Below are 16,954 nucleotides of genomic sequence, written 5' to 3' on the forward strand. Positions count from 1 at the left end.
TTTTTTTTTTTTTCCTTCTCCTTCTTCAACAGAAATTGCCCAAGTTATTGCCTCTTACACAGCAACGGGTCCAGAACAGCTTACTCTTGCTCCTGGTCAGTTGATTCTTATCAGAAAGAAGAATCCAGGTGGCTGGTGGGAAGGAGAGCTCCAAGTTAGTTACTGTTTTTTGAAATAAAATTTCACATTTTAAAAAGTAGTTTTTTAATAGTTCAAAATTATGAATGCATCAATAATAAATAATTTTGGAAATGTTCTGCATTTAAGCATTTATGAATGAAATACCTTTACAAAAATACACATACATTCCAGTTGTCTGAAACTGAAATAACTTTGGAGAACAGCAGGAGGAAGCGATTTTGCCTCATTGTAAGTAAGGGACACCCGTCTCACAGATCAGACTCAGCCTGCTGTCCACTCCCTTGTACCCTCTCCTGGAGAGGCCCTTCACATATAAGAAAGGAGTGGATTTTAGGGTGTATTGTTTTTGCTGCTTTTGAATCCTCCCAGCCTTGTGTCCAGTAGTCATCCTCATGTGAACAACAAAGCAGTTGGTAGGTGGTGGGAAGGGCAGCCCTGCAACAGGAGCACACAGGGCTTCTGGGTTGAGCAGCAGTGTCTGCTCCTGTGTCCCGTTCCAACAGCGACCGTGTGTATCACGCACATTTAGATCATCTGATACAGGTGCGCATTGTCATAGTGGAAGAAATACTGGGGTGTGCAGTCCTGAATATCTTCCTAAGAAGCTTTCTGAATTGCTTCAGCCAAAGGTTTGGCTATCCATTTTGTTGAAAGAAGTCTTTTACAGCGGTGTTTTTGTAAGGTGGTGGCTGCTTTTTTTCAGGTTGCTTACTGAATGTGACAGTGTAGAATACCAGTCTGATGGCTCCATCTCTGCAGTAGCTGAGTTTAATGTAGAAGAGTGAAAAGACGGGTGTCTGTTGCAGGCATTGAATAGGAGAGAGCTTTAATGTTGTTTTGGAAGATGATAGATAATAAAATATTTTAACCTTTTTTTTTTTTTTTTTAAGAGTAGAACTTAACAATTCAGAAGTTTTGATTCTCAATGAGTTTCAGTGGCAAAGCTTTTTTCTGTTTTGTTTTGTTTTTTTTTTTTTGGCTTTTCTAGTCATGCTCTCTGCCATTGAATGAGGGTTGGGTTTTTGTTTTTGTTTTTAAACAGGGAACATTACATGAAGAATGTTTGATTTGGTTTTGCTATGCAGGTGCTTGAACTAACTCAGATGTTTTTCCCACATTACTACCTACCCTTTTTGCCTTTCCTGGTGATGACTTTTCGTGTCTTTTGTTGAGAAATCATCTTCCAGGATTGCTTTGGTTTTTCACTCTCACTAACCTTTATGATGATGTTAACTTGTAGCTTTAAAAGAGTCTCACATTAAATGTATTTCAAAATAGAAAATGAGCTTCACTGGGCAAGAGCTGTCACTATTACCACTTAGCAGCTAATGTGAGGTTTTTCAAAAATTAATTTTTGGTTGTGTAAATACTCATTGTAGCTTTGAATATCTTATTATCTTGTGTATGATTTTTCAAGTAGTTTTTTTCTTCATTAGCAGTTCCCTACTTATTCTTTTAGTTCTTCCGTTAATACTAGTTCTTGTTCCTTTGTTGTGGGAGCTCAAAGGCTAATGCAGCAGTATGGTGAAATGGATCAAGGAATTGATTAAAAATAAAAGCTGCAATGTCCAACCCCACCCTTTCCCCTCCCCACCCCCCCAAAAAAACCCCAAACAAACAAACAAACAAAAAAAAAAAAACAAAAACAAACAAACAAACAAAAAAACCCAAAACAAACAAACAGAAAAAGAGAACAAAGTAGTGAAATTATGACAAGATTTGGGAGAAGGCCACTAATATTAACTTCTCTTTATACATTTAATTTCAAAGTGATAGATTTTTTTAAAGTATATGTACAGTTCAGTTTCAACCTTAAGTCAGTTTTGATTATACTTGTCTTACGGATCAGAGTGAAGACGGATGTGTTAAGCGTTACACATTTATAATGTTTAATGCAGTCTTCCAAAATATCTTAAAATGGATTATCTAGATACATTTTCATTTTCAAGTACTTTCATTTTCAGCAAAGAAAAAGAGGAAGAAAGAGTAGTTAAAGAATAGTATATATGTTAGATGTCCTTTTTTTCACTAAAATGAACATCTATTTTGTTTTTAAAGGCAAAATTCTACATACCCAAAGTTCCAACCTTATCCTAGCAACACAAAAAGAGAAAAAGTAATTTTAACATAGATTTAATAGATGTAGAAGCTTAAATTTGATTCAAAGTTTTAGAATAACTTTTCTTAAGTACAGATTTTTCTTCTGCTTCTATTTGCAATGATCAATGCAGTTGGCAAAATAACAGGATGCAACTTCTGTTGAATTCCTGCCCTGCTTGGATGACAGAAGCTTTGTCACACTGGATGGGACCTGCATTTCCAAAATCCTGCCTCTGACTGTGACTAATTGCAGCTGTGTTACAAACTGCAGGGCTCTCAGGTGTACAGTGACCACCTGCTCTCCCAGCACATCCACATGGACCACACGCACACTGAGACATGTGTGCACCACCTTATCGTACTATGTTCTCCAGTTAGATAGGCATGAGAACATCTAGTGTATTTTCCAAAACTTTAACATCTGTTAAGTAGGATCATTTGGACGGTGTCTATCCACATGGATTTGTAGTTGCCAAAGCTTATTTTTTTATTGGAATCTGGCTTTGGTACTTTGTATTCGAATCCAAACTTTGCCAACTTTTTTTTTCTTGCCATAATGTTTTGCTGTTCTTCTAGCACTTGGTTAATGTGACATATGTTTATACTGTTTGAGCAGGAGAGACTATAAAAAAAATTAGATTTCTGTTCCTTTAAAATAAAATATGTCATTTGAACTGTTAATTTCTATTTAAACTATCACAATCAAGGTACCTATTTAAATGTAATTCTTTGCATAATGAAAATGCATGTAAATCCTGCCACTCAATGCAATAGCTAGCTTAATATTCTAGAATTAGGTTTTAAATAGAATCAGGAGAAATCTTTCAGAAGGATCAGCGTTGTAGTATTAATGATAAAGCACATGAAGTAGGAACAATATTATGTGAAAAATCACTCAAACTAGTAGTAGAATAACTACTGTTTAGATGTGTTGAGCTATTATGAAAGCTTACTTCACGTAACAGAATTATAATAATAACCTGTTGCCAGAAAAAAACTGACTTTTTCCGTATGAAATGCATTTTTCTTATTCTAAAATAGTGTGACTGCAAGTAGTTAAAATATTCGCAGATTTACCTTGTCCTAGGATCTATTGATGTGCTTAATCCCCTTAAAAGAATTGTTTCTTTTACTAGGCACGAGGGAAAAAGCGGCAGATAGGATGGTTTCCTGCTAATTACGTAAAGCTTTTGAGTCCCGGTACCAGTAAAACTACACCAACCGACCTACCTAAATCCACAGCATTACCTTCAGGTAAGTGATGTGGATGCATTAACGAAGCTGCTTTTGTAATGTGTGTCATTTACAATAGGACAATGGATATTCAGTAGAACATTTAGTATCTGTTATACTAGTCACTTTAGTTAAACTCTTTGTTTGTGGGCGGGGCCAGTTTAAGAAGAAAAAGCATACAATTGATCTATATATTTATGTTGGTGGTCCCTCAGGTATGAACTATTTAATGTTAAAAAACCATCTGTCACATTATATCTTGCAGAGTAAAACATTCAAATTAGCAGTCTTGTTCGTTTCCGCTAACTGCAATAAAGGAATTTGTAAAGGTTGAGGATGGTCCATGGGCTTAGCAGTTGAGGCACCTCTCACTCAGACAACCTTTTATTTTTCCTAAGGTGAAGTGTGAGAAAACCACTCAAATGAAGAGGTAGCTTTTTCTCCTGAATAGCTGCTTATTTTAAGGTTTATGAAAGAATACAAGAGCAATAGACCAATATATTTTTAAAGCTATTTGTTACAGCTCCACCACAGGCAATATCGAACAGTCCTGTCAAGGCATAAAACCAGACAGAAGACTGAGAACAAAAAGTTCGTTCCTTGCGACTGTTTCAGTCTTAAACCATTTGGGGCTTGTGAGTTGATGTAGTACTAATTAGAGGGGATTCTTGTCAATCAAAAACATGTAGAATGGATGTATTTTATTCCATAAGCCACCCAAAGACTTGATGTGGTTGTCTGTCATCTGTTTGCATTTAATTGGGGGTGACAGGGAACAAAAGCTTGATGCTTCCCTGGGCTATTTTTTTGACTGTCTATCATGAAAATGAAATAAATGTTTCAAACTGAAAAAGTGTCAATGAGCATAGTTTTCTCCTTTAAATGTGTATGAAGCATTATCATGCAGTTTATGGAACTAGAATAAAATACTGAGGTATTAGTTTCATGTGTCATTGGTATAAATATAATAAAAGTACTGAATCGGAGAACACAAATGTTAAAAATCGTGCTAACTGGCTCCTTTGCTAGTCATAAAGATGCAGAAAATCAGACTTCTATAAAGACTCATGAGTTTGGGCCCTGCAGTTACAACAGTATCTCAGCATTGAGACATACTTTTACAAGGCAATATGATAGGATTTTTTTTTTTTAATTACTTCAGGTTTGACAGTCTGAGACTTTTTGCACATGCTAATAAAACTGTTACAGCACAAACTTTTGAGCACTTTTTTTCATTGCCTAGAGAACATAAAAATTTTAACAGCATTCGTTTTTATCGAATTAGACTTTGTTGTAGACCTTTCATTTTGGAGGGTGAGAAGAAGTCTTGTCTTTCCATTATGATAGATGGCCTCACTAACCACGTGTTTAACCTAAGAGGTTAAGAGATTAATGCTTGAGAAACGTCTTCATGACACAAGTATGTTGGGGGGGGGGCTTACTATATCAAAAAACCTGGAAAGCCTGAAGGAAACCATCTACAAGAGTTGAGTAATGCCCAGGGTGGTGCATTACAAAGGTTCTGAGAGTGAGCCATTACTGTTTGTGTTTTGAAGGTAGGGGATCCATCAGAAACTGGGATCGTCAGCACCTCTGTTTCTTTTGTCATGTTGTTTTGATGCATATGCTCTCCATCTGCTATACAGTAATGCAAACTGCATGACTTCAGCAACTTTTAAGTTCTGTTGCATGGACACTTTTGCTTTATACTTCGAGGTTTTCTTAATTTCTGACTGCTTTGTGTGTGTTCCCTTCTAAACTTGTGTCACGAATGTGTCCTTACTGATGTTGAGAAATGAAAAGAACTATTGCTGCTGCTTGGAGCTAGTCAGGCATAAGGAACTTCACAATATAGGAATAGTGGGAAACATGTTTCAACCGTTCTGCTTGTTTAAAGAAAGATGACGTTATAGATTGTACTGATCATGGGTGTTGCATGAGACGCTGGATTCCCTCTGCTGTTGCAGTAAGACCAGTATATATCAATAGACAATCTTTCTAAAAGGAAACAAATAGCTGAAAAGCACTGGAGCTCAGGGAAGGTAGGGTATAGCTTACTACTGTAGTGAACAATGGCTTTTGGAAATTAAAATAAATTAATGACTTTGTTGCTGGGACTATTTTATAAGAGCTGCTTATATAAGACTAAGGTGTATTCTAAGCTTTGTGGCCAACTGTAAATAAGATAAAGATTAGGTCATTGGTTTGGATTCAGTTGAAGAGTCCTGTTTCTTCCAGAAATCTTTTAAATTACCTCCCTAAGTTCAAGATGATTCTTGAGATCCAATAGGACTATTTAAATATTCTGATGATACTACTGGACAGCACCAAATTCCATAAAAGTCTTTGAAGTAGAAGAGGAAGATCCAAATGAAAAATTCTTGAAAGAAATTTGAATGGGTTACAAATCTGTTAATGTACCTATTCAGGTATGGTCTAGCTTAAACTTTTTATCATTCTTAATGTTAGTAATAACCTGTAAAAAGAATGCTGCAAAACAGATTCACAGGTCTTTAAAGTGAAATGTGAAGCATCAGTAGTGTTCACACATTTGAACTTATGTTAGCACAAAACTACCTAAAGCAGGAGTACACCATAATACACATCCCATTAGAAATACTGGTGTATCTCCGGTATGCCAAGGAAAAATACACTTTGGTTAGATAATGTGTTAGGTGTGACAAATGACAGTGAATGCCCCTTTTTAAAATTCCTTTTTTATTTTTTTCTTTCACCCTTTTTCAAGTAACAAAGCTAAATATTGAGACATAGGCAGAGTGGCATTAAATGTGGAGTTTGATTATGATCGTTATGAACAGGCGTGATGTATTAACTAAAAGGAGTTGAATAATTTCTGAAATACAAAAAACAAAATAGGAGCTATTTGACAAATTTAAATAAGTTGCTGGCTGAGTACAAGCATGAAAATAAATTTTACGATTAATATAATGGAGAGAACCTGACAGCAAGGCTAATTAGGTAGAAATCTTGTGTCTAAAGGCATAATACCAGAAGCCCCGTGGCTTGGCATAGACAAAACATCAAAAAATAGCATAAATTATGTATTTTAATAAACAGTCCTGCTGCTGTAGAGAATTAAGGTAACTGCCCTATTATAGTTGAACAGAAATGGCTGTATTCTGAGAACCAGTCAGATTTGATGAGTTTCACATTAAGAAAATAGAAAATAGGCTGCTGGAAGCAGTCCTGTGGTGCAAAAGGGACAGCCTAAGTTGCCTAGGATGCTTTTTAGTTTTTCTCATACTTTCCAAGATCTTTGTGTTCTTACTGTCTCAGTGGCAGCACAAGGATATCACTGTTGCCTTTTTCTTGAATTATAAAGGTATGTAGAGCCTGTCTGGTGCTGGAAGTGCCTTTTTCAAGCTTCAGGTAGTGGAACTTAAAGTTTCCCAGACTTTTCTGTCCATTGCCTGTTTCTGTTGGAAAGGATGCTATTCAGAACAGGTTGGTGAGGATGCAAAATCCTATTTTTATAAATGTACAACAAATTCAGTGCTTTTCTGGAAAAAAAAAAAATAAAGTGAAAGAAAAGCATCATTAGAAGGCTGACATCCTTGATGTGTTTGACTTCTTGCTAGAATTTCAGATTGTTCCAGTCTTTTCCTACTCTTGAGCACTTCCAAACAAAAATACTTGGAGTACAATTCCAGGCAGGTTACACAGTTCTCAGTTCGCACCACTGTACTCTGTCCTCCCGAGGGTGATTTTGACCCCTCGCTAAGCTGACTGAGAAAGCACTGCTGCTAGGAAAACTTGGTGTTGTTTTGTTTTGGTTTTTTTTAATGTGTTGTTTGTTTTTTTTTTTTTTAAATCACCTTGAGCCCATTTGTTGAGGGCTGAGCTAAGTACCGGCAAGGGACACCAGAGGAAGGGGCAGTGTCTCGGAACTGTGCTGTGCCATCTGTAGGGTTCGTAGTTGGTTTATGCGCAGCTTCTGTTTTGCTGAAACGTACCCAGCGCGACAGACCTCTCCCTTTATCTTACAGTGTGCCAGGTCATTGGCATGTATGACTACACTGCACAGAATGACGATGAGCTGGCCTTCAATAAAGGCCAGATTATAAACGTCCTTAACAAGGAAGACCCAGACTGGTGGAAAGGGGAGGTGAATGGACAAGTGGGTCTCTTTCCGTCCAACTATGTGAAGCTGACAACAGACATGGACCCAAGCCAGCAATGTAAGTGACCCTCTCTGCTGCCGTGCTGTGACTCTGTGTGTAGTACTTTAAGATGCAACATGCAGCATTGCTGTGATTCTGCTGCGGTTTGCAGAACTCAAAGCCTTGCCACTGCTGCACTTGTCAAAGTCTCTTTGAAGACCTTCTGTAATGCAAACCTGATTTTATGTTTGTTTTATTTTTAGTTCCCATCCCCTTTGTAGCATGTTACCCTTTTATCATTTTTGCACCATGCTGTTTACATGCCTGACTCATTTTCCTAGCTTGAATTTGCTCATTGTTTTGTTTTGCTTATGTGTTGTTTTCCTCCTTTTTCTAGGAATCATATGTTGTCCATCCCCCACTCAGGCTTGAAAGTCCTCAAAGAGACCCACTATCCCATATCACTGCCCAGAGGGATGATGGGAGATGCAGCCTTGATCATGTGGCTTCCAGCATGATCATCTACTGCCTTCTGAGTAGAAGAACACACTGCAGAGCAGTTTACCTCATTTTACATTAGTTGCATGTAATCGCAATGTTTGAGTTAATTACCTACAGATATAGACGCAAAATTACAATGAAACAAACAAAAAAACCACAAAAAAATCAGAGGATAGTGGGTCCTTTTGTGGCTTTCATAGTTACCAAACTAATTTTTTCACCTTTGCACAGGTGCTTTCAGTAGTTTAAAAATTATTTTAAAATATGTATTTTAGCCTTTTAAAGGAAAAGTAGAAGTTAAATTTCTTCATTGCAATTTTGTTTGTGCAAAAAGACCCACTATCAAGGAATGCTGCATGTGCTATTAAAATTGTTCCAAATGTCCATAAATTTGAGACTTTATGTATCTTTCTTTTTTATTGTTCACTTGTCCAGTGTTGTCAATATGTCTTTTTTTTTTTTTTTTTTTTTTTAATTACAAAAGAACAGAAGGAGTTGAATCAGTGTAAGGAACTTTAAATGTGCCCAATTACAGATAAGGTATTTTGTTGTAGTTATTGTACTGTATGTATCAGGTGTTCCTCATCGAGTGTGTAACACATTGTGGAGAGAAGAAATTAACTTCTTTCCAATGCAAGAGATATTTACCTTGCATAATGTTGTCCCCGTTATGTTCATTTTATTTTGCACATTTCTTGTAGCTGCATACAGTTAGAAAACACTCTGGTTTGTGTTTGCCTTGGATGTTTCTTTTTTTGCGTTTTCGTATCAGAAATCAATAGAATGCTACATTCATGTGGGATTTGAGCATTAACTTCTTTATTTTCATCTTGGTTACATGAAGTTTGATTTCTCATTTTTACTTTCTTATGACTATGGAACAACACATTTTGAACAAGTAATTTTCCTGACAAGAAAGAATGTATAGAAATATCTCCCTGCAATTAATTTCCAATGTTTACATTTTTTAAACTAGACTGTGGAATTTATACAAATTAATATTAAATGGAGCTTACAGTGAAGTTTATGTAGTAGGTGTGCTGTAGCTAAGCCATGTTTGTCTTTCCAGCATTAGTTACAAGCTCTTGATGAAATGCCTGGTGCTGTTAGTGCAGAAACCCTCCCTTCCCAATGCCTCAAGCACAATGTAGCTGTTCTACTAATTACTTTACATTTAGTTATGTTCTGGTTTATGTATTTCATATATTTCTAAATTTCATGCTGGCAGTGTTGTAGCGTTTCTAATCCTACCCCATCTCCTTCCTTCTGACCCGTCATGCAGTGCAAAGAACAAGTGAAGCTCCTTATTCAATTGCACTTCAGTATTTCATCAATATGAATGTAAATTATATAAATATATAAAAACCTGCAGCTTTAACAACTGTAATACAGCCTTTAAAATTAGTTACATGTATAGATAATTAAATTCTTCATATAAAAGATAGACTAAAATGTGTGTGTGTGTCTTGTTGCTGTGTACACACAGAATTCACCAAGTGGCATTAGTGCATGTAATGAATTTGCCACCAGAACAGCCTGACGCCACCTGTTTTATTTCAGAATGACACTTGTCTTGTTTCTTTGGATATTATTTCAATATAATTACTCAGCTTGATCATGATTATCTGCAACCTTTTGCACCTTTCTTTATTCAGTGTTTTCTGCGTGTTAGATATCAGTTGATATTTTTTGACACTATACTGGTACATGAATTAAGAATTTACTATGGGTTTACCTTGGCTTAGACTCTGTGTTTTATGCCAGAAGCTCTAGTCTTAAAACGTGCACAGTTGTACAGATTTTCTTTCTTTTTAGTATAGTATTGAACACACACACACACACACACAAATTTTTCATTTACCTCTGTGCCATTTAAGAAAACTCAAGCTTCTCCACCATATCCAGTTGCTGAAAAAAAATGCTGCCTAGTATGACAGAAATTGAACAGAACGTAATACTTGTAATTTTCAGTGCCCATTGTTTTGCTTACTGAGAATGATGTAGCTAGATTTTTCTCCACTATTTCATGCATCAAAATGTCATTTTAATGAAAGGGTATCTCTAATTTCCCATAATGAACTGTTGTGTTGAAAGATTTCTAACTTAACCAGAAGTGTTTGTCCTAAGGGACATTTTGGTTTTTATGACTTCAGGCCAGAAGCATACTTTCTCTACATATTGAAATACTGGCAATACTTTGGATATAGGGGATTCAGATGCTGATTTTTTTTTTCATTACTTCAAATGAGAAGAAAAATAAAGCTATTATTATAATCTGCAGGCTACATGTTTCCTAACATGCTTTTTAAAAATGCTGAGGGTGGTGTCTCACAAAAGGTTTTCGAAGTGACAGTGTTCTAAAAGTTCTTGGGGTGTTTTCCACTGAAAGGAAAAGAACAGCCTGAAGTTGTCCCTCTGTAGATACACATGTACAGACAGACAGACAGACACACATGCACAGTGGTGTCTGTTGTGCCAGGACTCCCCAGACAGACGAGTACTGTGTGTTACTCAACAGAGCAACAGCTTTATCTTTCATTCTGTTGTTGAGAAGAGTTAACTCACAAAAACCTCAAAACATGTTTAAAATGTCCTAGGCAGAGATACTTGAAGCATTTGGGCTTATATAGACTTGAATTGTTGAAATACCTATAATGTTTATTTACTCAATTATTAAGTTCTTAAGTGTATTACTATAGCTTGGCATGGTAGCGTTTAGTTTTCCTCATAATCAGTTATTTCCCTTGAATAGCAGGGAACAAGATATTGCACTTATTCTTTCTTACCTGTCTGGATTTTTGTTATATATACATATATATACATACACATATATATATGAGATAAAGAGGAGTATGAAAGCGATTCTTTAATAAAGAAAATTGATTATTTCCATCAAAACAGTAGTTTTTCAAGGTGGTGTCTCAATCCAGTTTTGACCCTCTCTCCTCCTTCCTTGTTCATCTGAAAAGATGTTTAACCTCCTAATGCACATGGTCCCCTCTCAAAGCTGCAGATCTGGACTGCAACAGGCGAACGTATTTAAAAAAATAATGTACCTTGTGATGGAAATGTGCCCACGCTCTTGCTCCTTCAGTCCCTGTATTTGTGGCTGCAAAGCCAGCAAGCAGTAGCCACTGTCAAGGCTGAAACAAGATTTTCACAGACAAAACTGAGAAGCTGTTCAGATTATTTTCCGTTTTGTCTTATAAGTCAACACTAAGAAAAAGAGCAGTCTGACTGCTGCCTAGTCAATCAAATGCATTCTTAATTTTCATTTGTGAGGTATTTTTTCCCTTTGCACAGGAGCTCAGGAAAAGGAACTGTCACTTGAGGGATATAGAAGAGACAGGATTTAAAGACCACTCCGGGTGGTGATGGGTTTTTTTTCTTCACAGTTTTTCTGTTTACCTTGAGAGGAATTTCCTCTGTATTCAGCTGCTCAGAAAGAATTCCCATGGGTGTTCTTTCCAGGAATTTGTTAATATCAATTCCAATACCTTAACTGTGTCCAAGACAACTCGGAGTCTGAAATGCAGGTTTATAGAAAACACTTGGCTTTTTATTCAGAATGAATTTTATTTAAATCTCAATTCTTCTGGAGCTTTGGTAGCATCTCTTTCAGTCCCTGTGAGCTCACTGAACACATTTTAAAATTACCTATTACCATAACCTTCGCGCATGGCAACAGAACTGCATGTTCTGGTTTTGTTCTCTGTTTTTAAAGCAGTTCTTTTTAGTTCTTTGTGATTATTGATTCCAGCTATTTATCTTCTTATTAAATAGCTCCTTATATGGAATCCTCTTCGGTTTACAATAAATGGCTTATTTTAACTCTTTTTTTTTTTTTAGGCAACTTTGGTAAGTCCAGGAACAACCAATCTCAAATATTATTTGATCAGTTGAATTGTAAGCTAAGTGCATACACACAGACAACTGAATAACAAGCTGGTAGTTACCTAAACCACAGGGCTAAGGTGACCTTTTGATTCCAAACCCTGAGAGAATGTTTACAGAAGATTGCCCTGGATACAGTTAAAAATGTAAATTATTTTCACAAAAACTTAATTTCCTGCATGTAGACCTTATGGGCTTTTGTATTTGTTGTTTGATAGCTTGCAAAGGAGTACTTTGCCATCAATAAGGATTAAATTTGAATTATTGTCCATGTGAGGAGAAATTGCGAGAGTTATCTTAACTGTCCGGTGTAACCTAGTAACATTAATAGTATCCGTAAACATTAATTCTGGTATGTAAAACGAATTTCTATTGCTTGTTACAGCAAGTTTTGTAGCTGTTTGATTTCTCTTCCCTTTCCACACATCTTACTTTGGAAACTTTTTTTTTTAAAAATGAAGCCCAAGAACTAACCCTGTAGCCCTCAGCAAAAAAATTCAGAGTACAATGTCTGTGTAGAGCCAGAAACTAATTTGGATTAAACCTATAACTCTTCTGTAACTTTTATTAATCCTGTGGAGCAACACAGAGTAAGAAGTCAGATTTTAGAACAAGTTTAATCCTATAGGATACTTATAATTAAGCATTTAATGGAAAAGGTAGCTGTTAGTGCCTATAGGTGGAAATATGTTTATACTCAAGGTAGTTGTCCTACAGCAAGTGGGCATTGAGCTTTTAGAACGTGTTGGATTCCTTGTGGCCTTATGGTGCTCCTTGATCACGGGATTTGGCTGCACTTTCTAACATGAGCTCCTCATTTGTTTCTTCATGCCTTACCTACTTTTTTGAGGCTGACCCCTCAGCTGCAGCTGGCCCTGGCCGCAGGAGGGGAGCTCCGGGCCTGTGTGTGCCTTTCAGTTCCTCGCTTGTGTGTTTGGTCTGTCATGGCACAGGCTTGTACCCACAGAGTGATGACCTGGTGCTGCCAGCCCAGCTGGTACTCGCCAGAGCTGGGAAGCAATTCCAGTGCCAGCAAAGTGCTGGGCTGAACTGGACTCAGATCAGGGCCACAGATGATCAGAGGGCTGAAGCACCTCTCCTGTGAGGACAGGCTGAGAGAGTTGGGGTTGTTCAGCCTGGAGAATAGAAGGCTCCAGGGAGACCTTAGAGCTGCTTTCCAGTACTTAAAAGGTTGCCTACTGGAAAGCTGGAGAGGGACCTTTCAGCAGGGCCTGTTATAGGACAAGGAGTAATGCTTTTAAACTAAAAGAGGGGAGATTAAGGCCAGACATGAGGGAAGAAATTTTTTCCAATGAGGGAGGTGAAACACTGGCCCAGGTTGCCCAGAGAGGTGGTGGATGCCCCATGCCTGGAGACATTCAAGACCAGGCTGGATGGGGCTCTAAGCAATCTGATCTGGTTGAAGATGTCCCTGCTCGTTGCAGGGGGATTGGACTAGATGGGCTATGAAAGTCCCTTCCAACCCAGACTGTTCTATGGTTCTGTGATAATGGTTTTCTGTGTCCAGGCCTAGATAGCTGAAACCCGATTAGTGTTTTTTCCATCACGCTCGTCTCTGCCAAGTGAAGTTTTCTTTGCTGAATTGTTTCATATGTTGGAGTAATTCTGGATCCAGATGAGTGTCAAAATCAATCTGGTTTGATTTCTTCGATTTAGTTCTTTTCTTTTTTGGAGGAAAACCTGAAGTCGGGAAAGATGATAGCTGGAGGTCTGGTCAAGAGAGTAAAAAAAATAATAAAATATTGTATTTTAACTTTTAGAATACTACATTTAGTTACCACATTTCTGACTCCAAGTGAAGTACCTCTGTAGCATCTTTAGTTTTGCGGAAGACAATGTAAAATTGGACTGTGCAGTTGCTTCTGCTTGCATCTGTGGCTGATGCTCTTGACTGATTTGCTGTTACTGTACAGTGAGTGGTCAGGGGCTCAAGATAGGTCCTGGATCATAATTCAGAGGTGAGATTTAAAGTTACCTGATGTGAGATAAACCAGACCAGGAAATGGTTAACTCTGAGAATTTATATATTTAGATGCAGCTATGCCCTCACGTGTAGAATTTTCCTCTCCCCAAGCAGGTTCTGGAAAGGGAGTCATAGATATGTTCTGGTTTTTTCTGAAAGGATTTATCAGATTTCTTTCTCAACTCTCTCACCTGTTGTCTTCCCCTTCTTCCCTTGGTTGAATACTAAAACATTTTCTTTTCATAGAAAAGAAGGTATTAACCTAAAACATTGAAGAAATATTTTGCTAGTGCAAAATGAAGATGCAGGTAGTGTATCACAAGTGTATGTTGTTGAGGACTGCAAAGCCTGCCTTTAGTAATCAGGCATATTCTAGAATTAAAAAGAAAAAATGGAAAATTAAAATTGTTACCCAAGGTCCTTAAGTCTCTTGCTTGTGCTGTGTGGACCAGCAATGGCAATCCCTCCATCTGATGATAGCTGACTGGTGTGAACAGGGGGAGGAGGCACATATATTGGTGGTGACTGGTCTTGGCAAAAACAAAATAATGCTTGATATTTTACAAGTGGGACTTTCCAGACCTGTTTCTAGATCCTACTTCCATCTGTCCCAGAGGGAAATGCTCTGCTCTAACAAAATTGGACATACTAGTCCAGCTGAGAAATTCTAAGCATGCTGAAATCGTTGAAAATGGCTGTGAAACGGAATTTTGCATCACAGGAGCTTGAGATGGAGAGATGTGTTTGATCAGACTCTGTGCTGTCCTCAGCAAAAGCCTGAAGTGGTCTCTCAGTGGAGGGTCCGGCCCACAAGATATTAATGGGAAATTGGTGGTTGCGTTTGAAGCTCGTTGATAAGGAGAGTGAATGATGAAATGCTGTAGTTTGAGTGAAGGAATGCTATCATAGTGCCAGGAGTGCTATTTCTCCCCACTTAAGGTTCTGGAGGAAAAGTTGACATAAATATTTATTGGTTTTGGTTCCATATTAAAGAACGGACTTCTGTCTACTCTGATCATGTCATTATGGACTAGGCCAGCATGAGGTTTACAGTGAAATCTGGCAGTTACATTGTTAAGAAAATCTCCCTGAATTAGAAGAAATCAGAAGTTGCACTGATGTACATAGAACAATGAGTTCCACAGCAAAATCTTCCTTCTGAAAAAGCAGCATTTCTCGCATATTGCTTTCAAGCTTAGAGGTTAGCTTGTAAGACCCATATTTTCAGGGCTGACTTTGGAAGGAAAAGGAACACCAAGTTTTCGCCTTAGAATGATATTTGGTTTGGGTTTTTTTTTTTTTACATTTCTACAATCCCTTAGCCCTACAGGTCCTGTGGTGGCAGGAGGTCAAAGCATGGATTTCTAGTTACAGCTATGGTATGTTGGTTCTGTAAGTCCAGACAGAGTAACCAATCTGGTGAGCGTGTGCAAATGCTGCTGCTTGGGATCATACTGGTTATTCAATTAAAGGACAGAAATTAGCATATTCACGGTAATATAAACATATATGCATACTATATATATATATACACAACATATAAACATATGTACAGTAATATAAAGTATAAAGTTTGCTGTTGCAATTTCCCCATTATTTTCTGAGTTTACTGGGTTGTTCGTAGCTTGAGATTCAAATTTGACACCTTCCAGATGGAATCAAACACTCTAATTTCTCAGAGCAGGAGAGAAAACATGAAAGGATGGGGCACTCAGTAACTGAAAAGACCAGCGCCAGTGCTTTAAGTGCCCAGATCCCTGTATGCACAAGGGACTATCCGTGTGCTTTAAGTTAGAAACATTAACCAATTCTACGCCAAGGTAAGATCCCATGCTTTACCCACAGCAGAGATTTTCTATCTATTGGTGGAAATGTCTGATATCAAAGGCGGTTTCTAGCCCCTAGCAGGAGTCCCTTAGTGAAATGAATGAATGAATGATGTTATTACAGCTGCAAGTGGAATGTAGGTGTTCATAAAAGTACTTTGCACAGTACTTTGATGTCCATGAAAAACTAGCTAGAGCCCCATGGCCTGACATTTCCACTTGGAAAGGAACCCAGTTCTTTTTTGGTGTTTTTAATACAAAGACAAGAAACATCTTTGTACTTGTGCAACTCATGAAGAAAATCCCGTATCAGAAAAGTGCCCCATGCGTGTTCTGCTCGGATTGAAGCAGGCCATTTTCCCAAATATTGAGCGTTCAAAAGTAGACCATTTGTTGAAGTTCAGAGTAGTCCATTTACATCCAAGCTGGCTGGCCAGCTGACCACTAAAATACATTGATTCAAAATGTTAAATGCTTCCTCTAAAAGGTTGGTGGTTGGAAACCTCACTTCAAACCAAGGTCATCAGCATCTTTGAAAAGTAAACTTCCCCCAGTCCTTGGAGAAAAGTAATTAAACACTTTTTTTGCTTTTAATGAAGCTGACAGTGCATGGGGAGAACTAGTTCTGCTTATTAGACCTCTGATTTATATGGCAACTAAGAAAAAGTCCTGAAAGCAGCCAGTTATTAAAGAGAAGTTAAACTGCTGACTTTTGAAATATGCCTAGTGCTTTGATTATTTTGGCATAACACTGATAATTCTCAAAACCTATTTCTTATTTCAAGCAAAGTTTCAACTACATCTTCTGAAGGACTCCAATGTACTGTGTCTCAAACGAGTGTTGTCAGTATGTTTATGCTTCCAGTCTGATCTGTTCTTAGCTTCTTAATTGTAGAGGAAACTACCTTGACTGTCTGTATCTATATTCCTCCCTCCCTTCCCCCCCCGCCCCTCTTTTGCTCTCCCTCTCTTTCTCTCTAATTACCTTTTCTGGAGCACAGATTACTTGAAGCAGCAGTTGAAGGCAGTCCATTAAAAACTTAATGGTGATACATGTGGACCCTGCTAATGACAGAGTGCAGAATCAGCTTCTGAGTTACATTCGGGAAGCTGAAAATGCAGTAAATACTAAGTATTAACTTGTTATGCAAAGA

At 37.6% G+C, this 16,954-nt stretch overlaps 1 protein-coding gene across 9 annotated transcripts in view; it reads left to right on the forward strand.

Moving 5' to 3' along the window:
• ITSN1 (intersectin 1) overlaps positions 1-16,954 on the forward strand; it is a 144,197-nt gene that overhangs the window by 106,548 nt on the left and 20,695 nt on the right. For 8 of the 9 annotated variants that reach the window (XM_071810686.1, XM_071810678.1, XM_071810709.1 and 5 more), the window contains 3 exons: positions 33-154; positions 3,378-3,495; positions 7,482-7,673. In XM_071810686.1, the coding sequence (XP_071666787.1) occupies positions 33-154; positions 3,378-3,495; positions 7,482-7,673 (432 nt within the window). Of the gene's footprint in view, positions 1-32; positions 155-3,377; positions 3,496-7,481; positions 7,674-7,992; positions 10,373-16,954 lie in introns of those variants that run through there. The other variant, XM_071810724.1, reaches the window with a different exon arrangement.

Source organism: Patagioenas fasciata, chromosome 1, assembly GCF_037038585.1.
Source record: "Patagioenas fasciata isolate bPatFas1 chromosome 1, bPatFas1.hap1, whole genome shotgun sequence".
In the NCBI taxonomy this organism is placed as follows: domain Eukaryota; kingdom Metazoa; phylum Chordata; class Aves; order Columbiformes; family Columbidae; genus Patagioenas; species Patagioenas fasciata.